The sequence below is a fragment of the Euleptes europaea genome, chromosome 18 (assembly GCF_029931775.1).
Source record: "Euleptes europaea isolate rEulEur1 chromosome 18, rEulEur1.hap1, whole genome shotgun sequence".
Classification (NCBI taxonomy): domain Eukaryota; kingdom Metazoa; phylum Chordata; class Lepidosauria; order Squamata; family Sphaerodactylidae; genus Euleptes; species Euleptes europaea.
The window spans coordinates 40,468,309-40,489,641 of NC_079329.1; the positions used below are offsets into that span (position 1 = coordinate 40,468,309).

General features: G+C 51.3%; 1 protein-coding gene across 1 annotated transcript in view; it reads right to left on the minus strand.

The window, feature by feature from the left end:
* Positions 1-5,534: 5,534 nt before the first annotated feature.
* CNTNAP1 (contactin associated protein 1) overlaps positions 5,535-21,333 on the minus strand; it is a 64,704-nt gene continuing 48,905 nt past the window's right edge. The window contains exons 11-24 of the mRNA XM_056864727.1: positions 20,817-20,923; positions 20,607-20,726; positions 18,653-18,856; positions 17,828-17,984; positions 17,591-17,718; positions 17,308-17,475; positions 12,230-12,448; positions 11,438-11,677; positions 11,087-11,323; positions 7,663-7,790; positions 7,392-7,485; positions 6,521-6,763; positions 5,972-6,022; positions 5,535-5,773 (exon numbers count right to left, since the gene is read on the minus strand). Of these exons, the coding sequence (XP_056720705.1) occupies positions 5,535-5,773; positions 5,972-6,022; positions 6,521-6,763; positions 7,392-7,485; positions 7,663-7,790; positions 11,087-11,323; positions 11,438-11,677; positions 12,230-12,448; positions 17,308-17,475; positions 17,591-17,718; positions 17,828-17,984; positions 18,653-18,856; positions 20,607-20,726; positions 20,817-20,923 (2,335 nt within the window). The remainder of the gene's footprint in view (positions 5,774-5,971; positions 6,023-6,520; positions 6,764-7,391; positions 7,486-7,662; positions 7,791-11,086; positions 11,324-11,437; positions 11,678-12,229; positions 12,449-17,307; positions 17,476-17,590; positions 17,719-17,827; positions 17,985-18,652; positions 18,857-20,606; positions 20,727-20,816; positions 20,924-21,333) is intronic.

Here is a 21,333-nt window from a genome sequence, read left to right on the forward strand (position 1 = left end):
GATTCCTCTTCTGCAGAGGAGGGAGGGACCCGGGGAGCCCTGGGGAATTGCTGCTGGCAAGAAGCGAGGTGGTGTTGGAATTGCAGAACCATTGTCTTGGATCGAAGCCCCATGTGCTTGCGGGGGGTGGGGATGCTGGGTTTTAGCAGAAGGCATTCCTTTCCTCTGGCGACCACCCCTGTGGGCAGCAGCAGGGAGAGCTCCCAGCCTCAGTGACCCTAGCTGCAAAGAGATGGGGATTGTGGGTGCCAAGCAGAGGTTCTTTGGGGCAAGGAATTTGCTGCCTGAGAGGCCAGTGATGGATTTTGGCGCAAAAGAGGGTGTGAACTTGGAGTGTGCGGTGTGTGGGGGGGTGATGGCACCTTTTCACTCAGAGTCGTGACCATGTTTGCCACCTTCTGATAGTTGTGGGAGAAAAAGGCATTTCTAGCCTCCCCCCAGCGGATGCTCTTGGAGCCCCGGGGGGGGGGGGAGGCTTTCTGTCCTGAGAGTCTGGAGTGAAATCTTTGCAGTGGGTTTGCTCTGGCTGACGGGGAAGAGCCCTGCGTCTGTCTGCCCACTGACCCAGATGTCTTTCTCACGGGAAGGGGCTGAGAAGTTTCTCTTCCCAATGTATTGTCCAAAAGACTTACAGCACTGGCAGGGGTGGTGGTAGGGCAGGGGCTCCCTCCGTGGGCTGCTGATCAGGTGTCCTTTGCCTCTGAAGCAGAGGAAGGTGGCCTCCTCTTGCCCGTGACCTGCTCCAGAGGACCGTGGGGCTTCTCACTGGACTCTCCCAGAAGCCCGACACGGAGCTTTGTCTGTCAGGCTCTTCAGTTTAAGATTTTTTCCATAATTAAGAAATACTTTTTTAAGAAGCTGGGGTGGTTTCCTGGTGGAGCACACAGAGGTGTGTGTGTCTGAGCGAGTCCCAGGGAGCGAGAAACTCACGGCTGGGGACCAAAGCACTGCTCAATTCCTTTCCCCTCAGCAATCAGGATTTTCTTCTTGGCTGTTCATGCACACACAAAAAGCATGCACTTTAGAGTAATTCCCTCCACCAAGTCCAGCGGGCCGGACTCCTGGTGGCTGCAGGGGGTAGGGAGTTTATGGGATGTCTTTTATCATCTGGACTCGAAATTAGTCAAACTGACCAAGATTGGCTGAGCCCCACACCAGTGCTGAAAACTGGTTTATTGCACTGAGTTAAAGGGTCGCTCCGGGAGACGTTTGTGCTCAAGGAGGGGAGCACGGAGGAGGAGCGGCTGTAAAACGAGAGAGGGGAAAAGTGATGTTTTAAGGGACTGGGTTTGGTGATGGAGGATATGAAGCTTTTGAGTTGCAGGGAACTCTTGGTTGTGATAGCAGAGTGGTGTCCTCCCCATGACTGCACACCAAAGAACTAAGCCATAGGAAGAGGAGTTCACCATAAGTTGAGGTGAGATAGTTGCCTGAGTTAAAGTACTTGGAAATAGACTTCTCACTGTTAATTGGCCAAACCCCTGCCCTAGATATAATGTGAATGTGGAATGTGAAGTAATTGCCCAGAGTGCCTCTGGGCATGTACAGCATACCTTTAGTGCTGTATGTAAACTGTTGCAGCCCTCTAGAATCAGGAAGGGCTTCCTTGACAATAGCTGAGTCAGCTGTGGCACCCAATGCCACTCGTAGAAGTAAGCAGCTGATCTCACCCTCCCCCCCCCCCCGCAAAGAATCCTCTTCATGCGTTTGCTTTCCAGCAGATGAACACACCTACCGGACAAGCAGTCCCGACCTGTCACCAGAGTGCAGGGAACGTGCCTCTTTCCCATTTTTCTGTGCTTCATTTGAAGAGGGGGGGAGGTTCTACTTCACTTTCTTTACTGCCACCTTCTGGGCAGGGCTCTTGTGTCCACCGTGCCTTCGGGCTCCTGCAGAATGCCATTGTGCAGATGAGGGGGTAGGAACAGGGTGTGTTTCCCTGTCAGTTATGAGGTGAAGAGCAATCTTGCATTAAGGGGGGGGTGCACTTTCTCCAGCCTGAAGCAAGCAAGCCTGAGCCCCGTTAGTGCCGTCTTCCGCGTGGTCAGGGCTGGGATTCTGCCCTTCGGCCGTTGGGCAAGTGGCACATTCTTTTTGATCCAGCAGCTGCCTTTCTGAAAGAGGCTATCCCGGCTGAAATGGTCAATCTGATGGTTTGTCGGAAGTCCGGCCTACAGCAGGGGGTGCTTTGGTCTGTTCATCTGCATGTTCCAACTTAACTTGACTGGTAGGTGCATTCTTCTCACAGTGCCTGAGTGGCTGGGCCTTATGCCCCACTCTGTAAGATTCTCTCCCCTCTGGTAGCGTTTGGCATTTTCTAATGCTCAGCAGTGAGAAGGGCATTGCTGTTTTGCAGGCGTGCTCTGTCCCTTGCAAACCTTTGAGAAAACTGCAGAAGCTGGGCAGGGAGGGTGTGGCAGGAAGGGCTTGTTCCTGCTTCCCAAGCTATCTCAAACTGCTCTTCCGTTCAGTAGGGAGGGAAGCGAGCGAAGCGTGGGATCCCCAGCCTTCCCTCTCCTGTCCTGCCCCATGGCTTCCTCCCCCTCAGCCCCTTGCTGCTCTGCTTTCCTGCTTGCAACTTATGTGCACTTTACATTATGGCTTGTACATTTTTGTCTTAATAAAGTTTTTAGTAACAGCTGAAAAGTCTACCTCATTTCAGGCTTGTCCTCTCTGTCAGATAAACTTGATTTACTTTGGGGCTATCCCTGGTCAGAACTCCCCCCAGCAAGCAGGGGAGTGCCCTCTCTGCTGACTGGCCCTGCAAACGGTGCTTGGGTCAGATCTTCAAGGGTCAGGATTGCTGCTGGTGGGAGACCTGGCTGTCAGCCTTCCGCCAGCAAGCCCATTCCCTCTAGGGCCCAGAACAGGTGCTCTCCGCTCCCTCTGTTGCCGTGTACATCCTTAAGCAGGGACTCCTTGTGCACTGACAGGGTGACTCTAGAGTGAGGGTCTGAGCTGCAAAGTGTAGCCGGGTCCCTCTGAAATGCACCTTCTTGGTTTAGTGGGGCTGGGTCAGTGGGAGAGCATCTGCGTTGAATGCAGAGGGGCTCAGTTTCAATCCCCAGCAGTTAACAGGATCAGGTCATTTGTCATGTGAAAGGCCTCTGAGACCACGGAGAGCTGCTGCCAGTTTAGACAATACTGACCTAGATGGACTGAAGGTCTGAATCAAAATAAAGCAGCTTCATGTGTTCACTGCAGGATCTCCCAGCTACAGAAGACTTTCCTGTTGGGCTTTGGCTCATGGAACTGACTGGGAACCCCCAATTTCTTTGGTCCGGGCCCTTCTGGCCCAGGACAGAATATTCCATTGTTAAACTGCTTTGAAGTTAAGAACATAAGAAAGGCCCTGCTGGACCAGACCCAGGCCCATCAAGTCCAGCAGTCTGTTCACACAGGGGCCAACCAGGTGCTTCTAGGAAGCCCACAAACAAGATGACTGCAGCAGCACTATCCTGTCTGTGTTCCTTTACAGCACCTAATATAATAGGCAAGTTCCTCTAATCCTGGAGAGAACAGGTATGCATCGCAACTAGTATCCATTTTGACTAGTAGCCATGGATAGCCCTCCATGAACATGTCCACTCCCCTCTTAAAGCCTTCCAAGATCTTCCTCAGATGCCTGCTAAACCCCTTCTCCCTCATGGTAGTTACACATATGGTTGCCCAGGCAGAAGAGTTATTCCTGTCTGCGCTTGTGGTAAATACCGTAGAAGACTGAGAAAGGACTTCAGCTAAGAGGGGTGTTTTGGTGGGGGTGGGACACAGAACGTGCTATGCAGGCAGAGGCTGGCAGGAGAAAGAGCAGCCCCAGGCAGCTGAGCCCACGGCTAGAGATGGGGAAGGGATGGTCTCAAAGTGAATTTACTTAATTTATATCCCACCTTTCTCCCAATGGGGACCCAAAGCAGCTTAAATCGTTCTCTTCTTTGTTTTATCTTCACGACAACCCTGAGTTAATCTAAGAGTATGTGACTGACCCAAAGTCACCCGGCAAGCTTCTGTGGCACAAGTGGGGATTCAAACTGGAGTTTCCCCAGGTCCTTGTCTGACACTTTAACAGCTTCACCATGCTGGCTCTCTATGCAACAGGGTGGACAGCAAAACCCAGGTTGTGCAGCCTTCAGGAATACAGTTTGAGGGCAAAGAAGCACCCATGAACTCAGAAATAAGAGGCACGTGAGAAGAAGCCTGGCCCCGGGTGAAGCCTGGCTCTGGGTGGGCTGGCGTCTCCTCCTCTCCCCGATGGAGGACCACAGCACAACCCATCAACCTGTTTGTTGGTTTGTTGGTTTTAATTTGGGTAACCTTCACATTTTGTTCAGTCAGACAGGTCTTGCTTAAGACGTCAGGTGCCTCGGAATAGCATTTGGATAAAATAAATACATTTTGCCCCTGCCCGGGTATCTACTATGAACTTTCAAAGGGGGAAGAGGGCCGCAAACTCACCAAGAGCAAAACTTCCTCGCCCCATACAACAACACTAGACAGCACCTCACTTTAAAACAGAACATGAGACATTTAACATTTCTTCTGCTTTTGTGTTTTTATACAAAGTGATAGAATAAAAAAAAAACCTAGTTGGTCTAATGCAATAATCCACAACAAAAAAGGGGGAGGGAAACAAGTAGAAATAATGTAAGATTCTCAACACCCTGATTTACGAAAGCAGCAAGTGGTAGCAAAGTGCAAGCGGGCTCTTCCATGCGCTGCAGGTGCACATATCTACTGGCAGGCAGAGACTATATTGCACATTGACCTCTCTCCGGGCACAATATAACGTGCCAGACTCTAAATACTCTATATTGCATGGCTTGACTAATGGCTTATTTTTTGGCGTTAAGCAATTAAGCAGGAAGACTATGTGCTTCAAGAGTCATGTGAAAAGGCCAGCATGGATTTTGCGTTGCGTTTTCTTTGTTTCTTAAAAATAAAAAAGTGCAATATCGACAGTCACATCTCTGTCCAGACTGGAAGGTGCTCTGAAGTTTGACTGGAAAGAAGTCCAATGTAAACTGGAAGTCAGGCTGCTTGGAATGGCCTACTGCTTCCGCCCTCCAGCACACACCAGAACTCTCCCTGGGTTGATGGAAGACGTCAAACTGTCCCAAGGGGAAGAGAAGGGGAAGAGAAGAGGATGAACACCTGTGTGAAAGTCAGGCATCGTTTTGGCAACTGCTTCGGCACAACTTGATTCTCTCCCTCTGCCCTCACAAGGAAAGAGAAATGGGTCGGAACCTGGCAATTCCAAAAAAGGCAGCAGAGGGCTTTGGATTTGACAGTTGCCAGCAGATACGGGGTCAAATTGGGAGAAGAGGCCACCTTTCTCAGGGTGTGCAGGTGAGGCAAGACAGAGCAACAGACAAGCCATCGTGTGTGTGTGTGTGTGTGGGGGGGGAAGACAAGTTGGCTTCTCAGCGAGCAGTTCCATTTGGCAGTTCAGGGCTGGCCTTGCCAAGGGGCTGGAGGCGGTGGCGTTTGAGCCCACGTGGCTGACCGCAGCCCCTCCTCCTCCTGCCGGCTCCGCTCGGCTATTCAGGCTTGGCCTCTTCCAGGATCTTCGGAAGGTTTTGATCCTTCCGGGAGGCACCTGGTTTGGCAGCAGGGGCAGAAGCCCCACCTCCACTGGCACTGCTCACGCTGCTCTCGCCGCTGTTGTAGTCTTGGATGGCTTTGGGCTCATTGGTGTGGTAGGAGCCCTTGTAGCGGTGATGGTGCAGGTACATCAAGAGGAGGACGGCCGCCAGGAGCAGCAGCAGGAAAACGACAACTGGGAGGGGAAAGAAAGGGGGTGAAGAAAGCCGGCGGCACCAACACACCTCAAAACCAAGGCCTGGCTGCCAGGGCCGCCTGGTGGGGCTTTACTGGAGATCCCCTCAGTTTCCTCTAGCCAAGGAAGCTGAAACCTGGCCCAGCCCAGGAAGACGTCCTCTGGCTCTTTTCCTTGCTCGCTCACTCGCTCACTCACCTCCAATGACAACTGCCACCCAGCCATCATCATGGATGTATAGAAAGTCCGCTAGAAGAACAGAAAACACAAGGAGCTTTCACCCAGGGGCAGGAGCCACAAGGCCCTCACTGACTTCACGGTAAAGGCTGTAGCGCCACTGTCCCCATTTTGGGGTGGCACCTCAGTTCTCTCTGCCCCATTATGTTTTGTGGGCTCACTTCCTCTGTGGGCCCGATCCCCCAAAAGGCTCTGTTCCTTTTGGCTGCATGAATAAGAAGGGTGGGAGGATCCCTTCTTCGGAAGAAGGATCCCCTCAGAGACCCTTCCAGGGCAGGACGCTTGATGTAGCCAGCCTGGGCCCCTGAGGGAGCCGGCAAGTTGCCTAATCAGTAGGGCTGCCTACTGTCTCTCCCCAGCAGGGCTGACTCCCAGAAAAGGGAGCAGTACTGTATACTGAAGCTAGCATTTGCAACATATCCCAAGGCATATCCGGTGGTGCTTGGCCCCGTTGACCAAGAAAACCCCCCAGCAGTGCAGGAAGCCCCCAAAGCCCCCACACTCTCTTACCCGGGTCGATGTACCAAGGGTCCAGTTCTGGAGGCATTTCACTGTAAGCGGAAGGCAGGGAGGCGCAGTTGGACTCCACCAGGGCCGCCCGGTTGGGCTTGATGCGATAGGGGTTGACGGGGTTGCTGCTGGGTCGGAAGATGGCCTTGAGAGGCACGATGCTGTTGAATTTCACCCCAGAGAGGCACCCTGTGAAACCTGGCGTGTTGTATCTCTGGATGTCAGGGTCAATTGAACCTGTCTCTGTGGACCAGTAAGAAGAGTATTGACAGGAAAGGGCTAACAAAGGGCTGGCTCCTCCTCCCCTTCCCCTCACTTCCCTGAAAAAATCCTCAATAGCAGGGGCCCTAGGAGCCCCTTTCGAAGCCAGGATCATGCAAGTTGGGCAAGAACTGGTGAAAACAACGGGCAAGAACTGGTGAAAAGCTCGGCTGGTGCTGTCGGCAGAGCACATTCCCGGGGCCAGGGTTTCACAGCAAGCAGCAGCAGGAGAGGGTGTGATCCAAATTAAGCACTTGACTCTGCATGATTGATGCAGCCCCACGTAACTCAACAGCCACAGAAGCTATGAAACCCCCCTTTTTTTGTCTTCATTGACGTAGAGCCCACAGGGTGGGTAGGGTGGTATTCAAGAAATGCAAACGGGGGGCGTAGGGACAACGGTGCAGAGGGAGATGTTGCAAAGGAGAGCCAAGAGGGTCGGAGGGCAAAGGAGGAGGAGCGGCTGAGGCCGGGCTCTGTTAAGCGCAGGAGCAGCATGGGTCTTGAGGGGCACGAGCAGCAAGGGAGGGAGAACAGGGTCTGTGTGGGCAAAGGGCCTGGAGCCACGGGCAGCCTGGAGAGCAGGGGCACCATGCCAACAAATGCTCACCCATGAAGCGGCCCAGATAGAGCGCCTTGGGGGAGTCAAGTTTGCTGTCCACAAAGGCAGAGAAGTGCTGCACCATGACAGGGAAATAATCCAGCTGGAGACGGGAAAAAGGAAGAGAGACTCTGAAGCTGGCCAGGGGGGCCTGGCTGCTCACTCACCTTCGGGCAGGCGCTGGGGGGGGGTGGGCTCTCCCAAGATGCTGCCCCTTCCCCACACAGACAGAGAGAGCCCCGGCTGGGCTATCTCCTCCCCTCCGCCCAGCCCCACTTACCTGGGTGTACAATGTCCGATTCACACGTGTGATGTTGATGCGGTGTGGCTGCCCATCAGCTACTGAGCGGGTGCTTAGGGCATAGACGTATGGGAGGGTGCCCAGCTGGTAACGCAGCTGCAGGATGCCTGCAAGGAGGGGAAACGTCAACAGGTACAAGGAGACTGGGAGGGCCGGCCCACTCCCCACCGTGCAGCAGAGGGAAGGAGAGGGAAGTGCCGGCTGGGAGGGGGGGCTGCCACTTTCGGCTTCAGCTTATGAACACTGTTAGAGCCCCCCCCCCCCAGGACTCACACACACAGCAGTTGGCATTCTGCCCCAAATATCCAAGCCAAGGGCCATTACCACATCTAGTGGCAGGGAATGCCATAAGAATGGTGCCGCCGTGTATGAAGGCACGCTCACTTTGGCCCCCATCTGTATGTATCGGTGGTGGGCTCTGCTCTCGTGAGGGAAAAGAATCTCTCGAAATCTCTTTTTGCTGTGATTTTTCTCTACTGAGATGACCTAGCATTTACCTTTTCTTTATTTTAATGCCCTTTTCTGTACCCAGCTTTTTGATAGAGACAACAGAACTGCTCATAGTAGTCAAACTGTGGCTGTGCCACCTATTTATATAAAAGCTTTATGACATCGGCCATTTGTCTCCCAATACAGACCATGGAATTCACATTTTACACTAATTTTCCTGGTTAATCACAACTGGAATTACAGGTGGGATTTTCCCCCGCCCCCATTTACGCTGCACTCCATGTGTTATTTTGTCGTCCATTCCAGAGAGCTTGTTCTGAAGCATTTTCACAATGCTGAAGACTCAGGTGCTGTCCGCAGCGTGGGATATGCTCACCTCACCTCAGAGCCTGTTAAACTGACCCGGTTCCAATACAGGCCGTCACCGGCTCCTACTGCTTACTTCCCTTCACTGCGAAGAATGCTCTGATTCCCACCCTCCTCCTGGTTCGCTAGGTACTGATAGACAGAAGTATCTGCCTTCTTATTTCTTGTCTACTAAGTTTACTCTGGAGGTTTTGGTGAGGGCCTGTGTCAAAAACTCTGTGGAAGTGCAAGAAATTATGTCTGTAGTATCAGTTGTGTCTACAAAGTTTCCTGACACACTCGAAGAATTCTAAAAGATTAGTAATGCAGGGCTTCTGTTGCAAGCTGATTCTCCCCCAGCAAGGTTTGTTCTTCTCTGTGTTAAATAACTTTCCATTATGAATGCTTTCCACCCATTTATGGGTGACAAATTCCAGTAGGGCTGCCACACGGCGTCTTAAAGACCAACCGACTCATGGATGCACAAAAGCTCCCTCGGGCAGACAGAACATCCCTGGCTGCCCCCTTGTAGCTCTCAACTCTAGCACATCGCCAGCGAGCTCGAGCCCATTTTGAGACGAAGACACGTCTTGCTCACTGGACTTCTATGGCACATTTATTTAGTACACTTTTCCTGCCCTTCATCCAAGCAGTTCAGGGTGGTACACAGCATTCTTACTTTCTCCATTTTTATCCTCAAAATTACTCTGGGAGGTAAGTTATGGTGAGAGAAACTGCCTGGCCCAAGGTCTCCCAGTGACCTTCACAGCAGAGAGGGGATTTGAACCTGGGTCTTCCCAGCCCTAGTCTGACACCCAAACCACTGCACCAGACCTGCTCAGAAACGGCCCCCGAATCAAGAACAGCTGCTCACCCATGGCTGCTGACAAGCCCTCGTTGGCCCTGCGCACTGGCCAGGGACTTAGGGTCTATGTTTCTTTTATATTTTAAGGGGCTCTTATTAACATTATACAAATGGTTTTCATGTATTTGTTGAATTTTAATGTGTTTATATGTTATGTGTTGTTCACCGCTCTGAGCCCAGCTTTGCTGGGGATAGCAGGAAGGAAAGAAGGAAAGAAAGAAGACCCCATCCCTCAGGCAACACTATTCCAGGACCTAATAAGGTCCTATCATACAGGCACTTCTCTGTCAGCAAAGCCCTACTCTGGTTCACACAGGACAAATGTTCTGTGCACAAAGATTAAGAGACACAGTTTGCCATCAAAAATGGGGAAAATATTTCAGTCTATCAGGATACGCCACTGATGACTTGGAAGTCATCCATTCTTCAAAAAAGGGAGACTCCAGCAAGAAATGGCTGGATTCAAATCTAACTGGGCTGCATTCAGATAGTATGTAAAACAGCAATTAAAACTAAAGTTTGCAACAAGAGGCACAAACTTGTTGTTCGTTGTGGCCATGTGCTCCCCCCCGCCCCTTACACAGAGAGTACTCCTGAAGGGAAACTGCAATTCCCCAGGGCCTTTCAACGCTGACAGGTAGGTGAATTGGAACCACCCACAAGCCGGGATTTCAAACCAGGTTGAATCCCAACTTGTTGGTGGAGTAAACGCCTGGTCACCCACACGTCTGCCTTTGGATATCTTGAACGAGTGGAGTGGGGTTTTAACAAGGACTGTTTCTGTGGTGCACGCAAAAAGGGGGGAGTTTGGCCTCTTTTTTCCTGTTAAAGCCATTCCCTGCAGCTGCCGTGTGGCTGCGGGGAACCTGGGCCCAACTCTTTAAATACCTGAATGCGTAGTTTGGCCCTGACTGTCTCCCACTCCCAGTTGTACCTGGTCACTTTTATTTGTTCCGTTTATTTGTTCTTCAGACACCCTCCTAGGAAAAACAAATTAGATCTCTGAAATCTCCCTATCCTCTTTTAGCACCCCCTTTGCCATCTCCTCTCCAGGATCAGAGGAGCAGGCCTATTGTATTAGGTGCTGTGGAACACCAGGCAGGATGGTGCTGCTGCCGTCGTCTTGCTTGTGGGCTTCCTAGAGGCACCTCGTTGGGCCACTGTGTGAACAGACTGCTGGTCCTGATGGACCCTGATCTGATCCAGCAGGGCCTTTCTTATGTTCTTATGTCCCAACTACCTCCTGGGCTGGTTTCTTGATTCTCCTGCACTTAAAGAAGTTTTCTTGCCTGTCAGAATAGTTTGGGGCAATAATTCCTCAAGTTGTTTACTGGCCTATTGCTCGTTCTGTTCATTTTCTGCTTGCTTCATCTGGGCAAGACTTACACTTTCCCAAGGAAACTTCCTTGCCTCTCCACCTTGACCCTGTGATCCCTGGACTCAGCAGTACCTTTCCTACTGCAGCAGAAGACAATGTATTTGGAGCACCAGTTATCATGGGTGGAAATCACCACCACTGTGCTGACCTCCTCCTAATGTGAGTGTGTAGGAGGAGAGATGCCCGTGTAGGGAGGAGGGGAAGGGCTCTCACCTCTTCGCCCTGCAGGCTCGGTGAAGGGGCAGCTTATGCAAAGAGAAAGGGGTCCATCACGGGAAAGGCCCTGCCAAGGCACAGGCCAGGAGAGCCCCAGGAACAGGTGGGAGTGTGTGTGTGGGGGGGGTGCTACCTCCAGCAGTGCTCACCATCATCCCGGAGCAAAATGGCCAAGTAATCATTCACAAATGTGCTGATGTAGAAGAGGACGGCCGGGGCTGAAGAGGTACGGAAGCTGAGGCCCACCGTCTCCCCGGTCAGATTGTAGCCAGGCAACGGCTGAAGTGGTTGGTGGACGATGTTGGAAAACTCCCGCACCACGTACAAGGGCGTTGTCATGATGTCATAGCGCACCCAACTTCCTTGCACAAAATAGGCACCGATATCTGCAAAAGCGAAACAGAGCAGCAATCCCTGGGAGAGGAGCACCACGGCCTAGCCCCTGGGGCACGCGCGTTTTCCCGACCTTTGCTCTCCCCATTCTTGGCACCAGCTCTCACCTTGGTTGCAAAAAGGACCTTCGTAGGCAGAGCCGGTACAATTGCAAGTGTAGTGATTGTAGTGCTCCACACAGGTGCCATAGTTCTGGCAGGGCACCAAAGGGCGGCGGCAATGTCCAGTGCAGTTCACCAGGACTCCCAAGGACTCATTGGCCTTCCCCTCCAAATTGAGGGTCACCCCATTCATGCGCAGGCCCCGCAGGCAGCCCAGGAAGGGGCGCAGAGAGTAGATTGCAGAGCCTAGGAGAGGAGGACAGTAAAGGCTGTGTCAAAGGCAAGAAGCAGAGGCCTGGCTGGCTCAGCAGGCCAAAGATGCATCTGGCTCAGAGGCCTTCAGCAAGGCGGTGGCTTCTGAACCCGCACGCCATTCTATACGGGATGGCTAATAACCGTGGACAGTTATCCTCGACTAAGCTGTTGAATCCCCATCCAAAGCCACCTAAAGGCCAAATGAGATGTAAACTGACTCATCGGCTCTTTCAGGTGGCTGTGCAAGATGTTTAACCCCCTTCCCCCGTGTGCTGCTTTCCCAACCTCAATCCCCTTGCTAGCTGCCATTTGCCTCAAGGGAGGAAAACATTCACATAACCACATAATGCCTGTATATTTCATCTGTGAGGCAAACAGCAGCTCAGGGGAGAGAGGAAGCAAGGAGAGAAAGGGACTGAGGAAAATGGGTGGGAGCTAAAGGACGATGATCAAAGGACGCAACCTCTCTCTCTCTCTCTTGTACACACCCTCCCAAAGGCACCCACGCTTCGAGGATTCTGCATCGAGCCGGTTCCCGCTTACCCACGTAGAGTGGTCTGGTGAGGTTCATGTGGACAAAGCTCTGAGGCGGGGCCACCCTCACCACCCAGGGCATCCGGTCAACTCGCAGCCGGGCGACCTTGACATTGATCTCTGCCTTGACTTCGTGCCACTCATTGTCGTTGAAGGGCATCTCCGAGTGCACCGTCAAATTCTCGTCACCATTTCCAATGTCATAAGCAAAGACCAGATCCTTGGTAGCTGGAAGGCAGCAGGGGAATAAAGGCATGGTGGGGGCCATCTCATACTATGCTGCTTGCAAGCCACACGTCCACATGAAGAGGAAAGGTCTTTGGCCATCCAGAGATACCTATGCCAAGGGTTCTGTGTCTCCCCTACAATGGGGGGGGGGGCTACCCATCCATCAGCTGAATTGGGGAATCAGTACAAAAGGGAAGGGTGTGGCTTCACTCTCCCCTTCCCCTCCTTACAGGTTCAGGGCAGAATCATTCTAAGGACTTCCTGGCAAATGGAGACCTCAGGAGCTCCTCCCAAGTGCCTACATCTGAGAGCCTTCTTCCTGGTGCAAGACACCGGGCCAGAGCTCATGGCACTTGGGCAAATCTTACATAAATGGATTTCAGGTGGGCGTTGCACATCAACGAGGCACTATAGAGTGGCTCCAGCGGAACCATGCGCTTGGGATTTTAAAAAGCAGACTTTGTCAGCTCTATTCTGTCCCTACTGGGGAATCTTTCAGAAAAGATGAAAAGGCACAGCTTCTAAACTCCCAACTTGCCTGCTCCCCTCAACTCCATGACCAACTCTCTCCCAACTCATGTAAGGGGGACTCTGGTTGAAGAGCTTGCAAAAGGTAGTGTGGAATTTTGTTCCCTCGGCCACTGACACAAAGGTGATGCCCGAGAAGCTTTTCTAAAGTATTTGTTTTTAAGACAGGAAAAGATGCAGAATCGCTAAATGCCAAGAGGTTCACACTAGTATGTGAAATCCTCTTTAGCCTATGGCCAGGGTGGGGAATGTGGGGTGGTGGTGTTTAAGGCCCGCAAAATCATTTGGTCTGGCCCTTCATGGGTCCTGGCAGATCTCTAGCTCAGAAGGATCTAAGACTGGTGATCCCCACCCCGCGGGCAGGAATAGCCTCTATTCAAGGCAGATGTGAGTTTATTTTGCAGAGAAAAGGAACCTTCTTTCCCCCTTGCAGAAGAGTCGTTAGCTATGGGGCTGCTAGGACCACCCAAGAAACTGTGTTAACCCTTTCCCACTAGGGCCATGGAGAAACGTATTCCCTCTGCACTACAAGAGGACTGGGGGTGGAAGTGGCGACAATGGAAGGGTTAAAGGGGGCAGGGCCAGAATGCGCAGGGGGGGAGGAGTTCTTAGCCAGTGTGTACTCATTTCATCCCTGCAGGTAGAGGTAGCAGGAGCCGGCTTAGAATCTGGCCCCAACTATGCGGAGCAGAAGCAATTCCGGCGTGCAGCTGGACAGCTATGCCCGGCTGGTGCAACAGACCATCCTGTGCCACCAGGTGGGCGAGTGCGCCACCGGTTGGATGCCTGCCTGCTTGCCCGCGCAGGGGGGTCATCTGGGCAGCTGCCTGCTTGGGGCTTGGTCGGCTAATTTTTAAGTTGATCATTTTGTATGGCCCGCAAATGATGTTATAAATATTCAAATGGCCTTGGCGGAAAAAAGGTTCCCCGCCCCTGGCCTACAGTCTCCCCTCTTGGTGTCCCGCCAGAGTCCAAAAGTGTTGTTTTCTCTCCACTCTTGCATGAGCATTTGCTATACAAATAAAAAAATATTTTTACACGATTTTTGTCCCACCAGGGCAGTTTACAACAATGAAAAGACTCAACATGAACAATGGGGTGTGTGTATGTATAAAGTGCCATCAATTGGCACGGATGCTGAATTTAATAGCGCTGTGGTAACTGTTCCTATCAGTGTTAACAATGTCTGCATCTTAAGCCCCACTCAGAACCAAGTTCAGAATTGCTACGCCTCTAGTTGGCTCCATAACCATCTGCTCCAGTGCAGTCATTTGTGATATCTAGAAATTTGATGCCTACAGTATCACTCAAACACAGATTTGCCCAGTCAATACAAGGGTAGTTGAAGTCATCCAGTATTACAATATTTTCCACCTTAGTCACCACTGGAAACTTCAACCAAGGTTCTGTCACGAGTTGGTTATAGGGATCGTATCACCCCAGTGCTGGAAAATCTGTGCGGGTTAGCCAACTGGTTTCCAGGCCCAATTCAGAGCCCTGGTTCTTACCTCTGAATGGCTTGGGGCCAGGGTGTACCCGGGGGACTGCCTCCTCCCACCCATCCCAACCCCCTAGCCAAGATCTGCCTCTCAAAACCTGCTCTCCGCACTTGTGCCTTCTGTGCTTAGGCCAATGGCGACTAGAGACAGGGCACTTCCTGTGGTGGCCCCTCATGACTGTAGCGGCCTCTTCTAGGAGGCTGGTCTGTCACCTAGTTTACTTTCTTTTAGGTACCAGGACAAAAAAAAATTTTTTTACCCAGGCTTTTAATTGGGGAATTATCTTACCAGCTTTTAAAATGTTCTGCTTCTGTTTCATGAACAGTTTTTATGCTGCTTATGTCCAATGGCTTCTTTTAAATGGCTCGTTTGTACACTGTAAGTCCCTTCAAGCAGGGCTCTGAAGAGGCAGCATATAAATATCCTGCATAAATACATTTCTTACTCCATCTAAAGATCTACCTCATGGTTTTGATCAGGGAGGCAATGGCACACTCCCTCTTTTAAGTAATCATCTGTGCCTGGTATCTCCACCCCATAGCAATTTTGTGGGGGAATTTATTTCCGTGATGTCTTCTACTCGATTTGGCTCTAGGCCCTCTTTAACGGGCAGGGCAACGCTGCTCCCTGCGATGTCACTGCCTGTCCTGTCTACGGAGTTTATATCCAGAGATAACTGAAATGCCTGCTCTATCCACATTGTTGTTTAGCTCCGAACACTCCAGCTCTCCTATCCTGGCTTTGAGCATCGCCATACAGGCACCAGTACCTCACTTTCCTCTCCAAGAATCCCTGCCTCCCCTTGTCCCTGGCGTATCTGTGCTGTCCCTCCCCAGAAGTCTCCTTGTAGGAGCAACAGGGTGTCAGCAATCTGTCAAGACCTCCTGAACTCCTCCTTTTCTGTTTCTTGTAGAGGTGAGGAGGGACACCTTCAAGAGGTCTCCTAGGCTGTCTTCTGCTGTGCCCACAATCCTGCTCTGTGGGGCAAGACCTGCGGACTACGCTGAGTTATGCCGGCTGGTTGTGCTGGAGGAGCCTGTTCAGCCACTGAGCCTACTCCGCCCACGGAGGTTTCCTGCTGCCTCAGATCCGCCTGTGCTTGAGGCTGAGGCCCTCCAGCTTCTCCACCTGCCCTCCCAAAGTCAAAATGGCCCAGGAGCAAGACAAGCTGAGTGGCCCCAACTGACCGTGGTGTGGGAGGAGGCAACAGTGGTGACCCCACCACTGTTGGTGCTGAATGGTCCCAGGCCAGCCGTTTCGAGGGCACTGGCAGAACTGCATGGGCTTGGCTCTGCTCACTCCTGGCCATCGGTGGCCCACCTGAAACACTGCTGCCAAATTAAATGGCTTTGGGACGGATCCGCCTCCTCCAGCCACAAGACTTTCACTCTCTACAGCGGCAGAAGAGCTGTCAGCAGCACAAGAGTGAGACTGTTCTGGTCGGGCCTTGAAGGTCTTGTATCCAGACCTCTCTCTCTCTCCCTCCTCCGGTCAGCAACCCTAGCCTCAAGGAGATGTACCTGTTCCCTAAGAGCCAAGAGCTCCATGCATCAAGCATACACTCATGACTTCTGCCCAGTGAGTGGAAGATCACCATCTATGTGGCACTCCCTGCAAAACACCAGATAGCCCCAGTCTCCTCGGCTTTCATAACTGGTTTAGTTGTTTAAAACTGTTTTAGGGTGAAACCTGAATTTGTGCAGATTTATGTAGCACAAAGGATACAGTGGCACACCCACCCTCCTTGCCGATGTGGACCTTGCATGTCCTTTCCCAGGAACTCGGACTAGAGGGGTTCCCTCCTCCTCCTCCTCCTCCTCCTCCTCCTCCTCGATCTCCCTTGCTGAACTCCCAAATGCAGGTCCCCCGTTCAAAGCACTGGTTGCCAGCCCCACAGGGGTCCCTGTGTCTCTTGCAGAGTCAGACCTCTAGTGTGCTCCGCTTAACCGCCGAGAGTCAGCCAACAGCAGGCAGATGACTCAGCTCACTCAAGCAGAAGCCCCTCCTAGCAGAACCATGTGCACTCACCAAAAGCTAGCAAGAGATTTTCACACAGACACAACCCAAACAGCTCAGAAACCACACAACCTCATGCAAACAGACACACAACGACCCCTCTTTACTTCTGGCCACAATCCCAAGCTCAAATCCCATTAGAAACCCTGTTTGGAAGCACTGGAAGCACTTGTGAATGCCCTGCCCATACTGGCACCGTTTCCCTTGCTTCAGCCCCTCTCGGCTGATATTTTCCCCCAAGTCATTGGGGGCGCCTTTTAATGGCAAAATTGATAATTGCTGGATTGCTACAGTGTTATGTTCCTCTGAATTTCCATAAGTAATTTTTTAAAAGTAGGTCTTCAGCTCTCTTCGATGCACAGATATATAACTTTCCCCTTATATTTTGGCAAAGAAAAAGTGCTAAATATGTACTTTTAAAAACAACAACTGGAAGCTGAAAATTCAGAGGAGCTAATAGATTGGGGCAGTAGATCGTTATAATGCTATAGTGCAATAGCAGTTACTGATTGCTTCAAAAAGCCAGACGAAAGCCCTCTCCTGGTATGGCAGGGGAAATGTTGGGGAGCTGGCAGCTGACAGTGGGAAGCTCGCAAAAAATCTCCTGTGTGGATGCGCTGTTGCAAATATCGTTGCGTTTGTGGCAACGGTGATGGGGAATTGGAAAAGCCTCACAGACTGGATGTAATTATAGTGCTATTTACCATGAGGTGTCTGTACTGGGAAATGGGAATCCAGTTCAATCAATCAATATTGTAAATCAGGTCTCTGTGACATTGCCCTCAACCCGACCCCCATGGACCCCAAACTCCATACTGTTGAGCTCCACACGGATGTAGTTCTTTCGGCCCACATTTTCCAGAAAAGTGCCTGATGGGGCAGAAGTCTTGAAGAAGAAGCTGATGTCAAGACTGTAGTTAACCTGGAAAGTGGGGAAGATCAAGGGTGTTCCGTTGGTGAAGGAGACGGTGTTCCAGGAGTTGCCTGTGAGACATACAACGGGCATTATGGGAAGGGTCCGGAAAACCCCCAGGGGCTCCTGCCCATTTCCGGCAGAGCCATGAGGCCACCTCTTCTCCCCACCCCATCTGCTACTCACGGTCTCCATAGCAACGTAATGGGCCCAGCGTGAACTGGGCTGTTGACCCTGTGCGGTTCGTGTCGGTCACCACAACTTGAGTAACTGGGAGGTGGTCTACAAAGGTCAGTAGCCCTTTATCTGTCCGCCTGGAATAAAGAGGAGGAAGGTGTGGAGAAGCGGCCCCGAGATGTCAGTCAAGTTCCCCTTCTTCATCACCTTAGCCCTACTTAGAGGGAGGGGGAGACCCCCACTCACCACATGGCATGATCGGCATCACAGTTGCAGTAGAAACGGGGGTCTGCGCAGTTCTTGTCCATGCCGCAAGCACAGCGTCCCAGCCCCGGTGGCGAGCCCCCCCAGTAGTAATGGCGCTCAGCATTTCGGCCCATCCAGAAGCTCAGGGGCATCCCAGCTGAAGGGCAGCAAGGGGGTGGGGCAAAGCAGGAGAAGGAGGGTTAGACCGCCGCCGGCACCGACCCCTTCCGAGGCAGCGCGGCACAAATGGGGAGCAGCATTCGGCCCCCTAAGAATTTCAGCTCTCACGCTGAAGGTCAGTTTTAGGTTGTGATGGCCGAAGACAGCCGGCACAATGGTCATAGTCACAGGGCTGGAGCAGACCTGGGGAGACCCAGGCACAAGCCTTCCCTCAGCCTTGATGCTCATGGGGTGACCTCAGGCCAGTCACACACTCTCAGCCTAGCCTACCTCACAGAGTTGTTGTCAGGATATCATGGAGGAGGGAAAAACCACGTACACCACCCTGAGCTTCTTGGATAAAGGGAAGGAGAAATGCGTACTAAATAAAGAAGGGACTACATGAAAGGGTGTGGGAGTTGCCTTCAGAAACCACTAAGGGCCAGAATGATGTCTAATGTTAAGAGGATAGCCCAGCAGTGCTTCAAAATGCCCTGTGTTTTCCCCCAATTGAAAAATTGCAGAAAGAACTGTGCACATTATCTACTGGGTTTGAACATTTCTCCAAGTCACTGCATGCAGCTCAAAATCTGTGCGCTGGCAAGAGAAACCGCAGAGCCCACAGGTAGCCCTCCCTCCCTCCCGCCCGCACACTCACTCACTCACTCTGGGTGTTGAGCAGGCGGGAGAGGTAACAGTTGAATTCGATGCGCTGTTCGCAGTACTCCGAAGCATTGGCCAGGGCCGACACCTCCCCCCAGGAGGCATTCCAGTAGTCCACCACGCCCAGGAAGGGCCTTTCGGGGCTGTAGCCGGTCACTCGAGTGGCCCAGTAGCGATTGTGCCACACAGTGGTCCATGCCCGGTCCTCTGTAAGACAAAAGAAGAAGAAGAAGAGTTGGTTTTTATATGTTGACTTTCTCTACCATTTAAGGAAGACTCAAACCAGCTTACAATCACCTTCCCTTCCCCTCCCCACAACAGACACCCTGTAAGGTAGGTGAGGCTGAGAAAGTGTGACTTGCCCAAGGTCACCCAGCTGGCTTCAGGTGGGGAAACAAATCCAGTGGGGAAACAAATCCAGTTCACCAGATTAGCCTCCACCGCTCATGTGGAGGAGAGGGGAATCAAACCAGGTTCTCCAGGTTAGAGTCCACCACTCCAAACCACCGCTCTTAACCACTACGCTATGCTGGACAATCCCTAGCTGAAATCCCAGGATGCCTTCTGCAGAACCGCCCCTGATTTCTACAGTGTAAAAGGCCTGTGATCAGAGGCTGCTGAGGTTAATTTCCAGCTGCAGCAGGCAGCTCTGAAGATTGGGGGGGGGGGGGCAGGTGATGATGCAGGTGACTGGGTGTCAATTCCATGCCCCCAAAGTTGCAATTTGCCTTTCATGAGGCACAGGTCTTTCTCCCCCACATCCAGCTAATCCAGGTTTGGAGGGGTATCTTAAGACATGGGAAGACACAGTTACTCTTGCACCCAAATTTAACTCATTCAGCCAGATTTGCACTGAAAAACTAATCTTTGTATTACAGGGCAGAAAGGTTATTTGGGTTCATCAACATCATCTCATACATTTTATTAGTATCCCAACAGTTTTAGAGTACACCTTCCCTTTGTCAAATTGAGCATTTACTCCTAGAGTCAGGAAACAGCACTACAGGAATGGCCTCTAGAATTTATAAAATTCTAATTTCTCATCTCTCAGCTAGTTTGATGGATTTTAAGAAATATGGAGAAATTATCTTAACATAAAAATTTCTAATGTGCCCTGCAATTCAGGCTAAACCGCAGCTTAGAACAACAGCTGCTATGAGCAGGGAATTTTCCTTCAAAAGAATACATTGAATGCAGTGTTGAAGCTATGTTATATTTTTACCCATTCAATACCCAATTACAGGAAACCTAGGTATTGTTTATGTACAGCTTGCCTGAATTCAGGTCTATAAGGAGACCAGCCAGATAACTAGGCAGAAGGTCTTCCTGGATCCATGTTAATTTTTAATAAGGATTTTTTAAGGACAAAAATAAAGATGTGCTACATAGAAATCATATGTTCTCCGCTGGAGACCAAGCCCTACTGAAGGACTCCAGAATGTCTAGTCTGGAAAACAGGAGGTTGAGGTGGGAATTGATTGCTTTCTTGAAATATTTGAAACACTTAGAGGAGGGCAGGGAGCTGTTCCTGATGGCAGCAGAGGGTGGGACTTGCAATAACGGATTAAAAATTGTCGGCGGAAAGGTAGCGGCTGGATTTTAGGGGAAAATTTTTTACATTGATAGTAGTTCAGCAGTGGAATCGGCTGCCTAGGGAAGTGGCGAGCTCCTCCTCTCTGGCAGTCTTCAAGCAGTGGCTGGACAAACACACTTGTCAGGGATGCTTTAGGCTGATCCTGCATTGAGCAGGCGGGGGTTGGACTAGACAACCTGTCTGGCCCCTCCCAGGTCTATGATTCTACCCTTAAACTGTAAGATTAGAAATTGCTAGGAAATGGGAGGATGAACTGGAAGAGGGGAGAACAATGTACCCTATCCTGAGCTCCTGACAGGAAGGGCAGGATAAAAATGTAATGGACAGACGGACGGTTGCACAGGGCCATTCTTTCCTCCCTACCCTGAATGTCACAGTAGACAACAAACGGCTTCAAGGGCCCGCTGCCATCTGGGTCGATGGTGTAGTTGCCAGACATTTTGCCGCTGAGTCGATAGGCATCACACGTTTCCTTGTATACAGCTGCAAGATTAAGGAATCAAGAGGTTGGTGGGCAGAGTGACCCTCCCGGTCCTCCCCCCTCCTGTCCCCGTGGCTCAAACCATGTCTCACGTTTGTGGCAGGTCTCCCCCTTGTAACCTGTCAAGTCACAGATGCATTGGAAGTCATCCCAGGACTGCATGCAGCGACTGCCATGTTCACACAAGTTGGGAGAACACCTAAAAGAATTGGGGTGGAGGGTGGGGAAGCATGTCAGTACTGAAGATAGAGGCTCCAAGTATACCACTGAATGCTGCCATTTATTCCCTTCCTGAAATCTAAATCTCTCAAATACCATTAATTTTTTGCCATGTGCACATACCTTGTGCAGTACTGAGGGGAAAAGGAGTTGATGGAATGGGAGGTGAAAGGGGTTGGAGGGGGGGTTTTTTGGGACACATTTGGAGTTAACTTACCTGTCATGGTATATGGAAGGAAGATTAAAATATATGGAAAGTATGAGGGACATTGATAGAGCCTTGGAGTTATACTGGACCCAACGTTATTGCTGGAAAAGCAAGTTAATCCAGGTACAAAAAACACTTTCTTCCAACTCAGCCTAGCCCGTAGGATGACCCCTTCCCTTGAT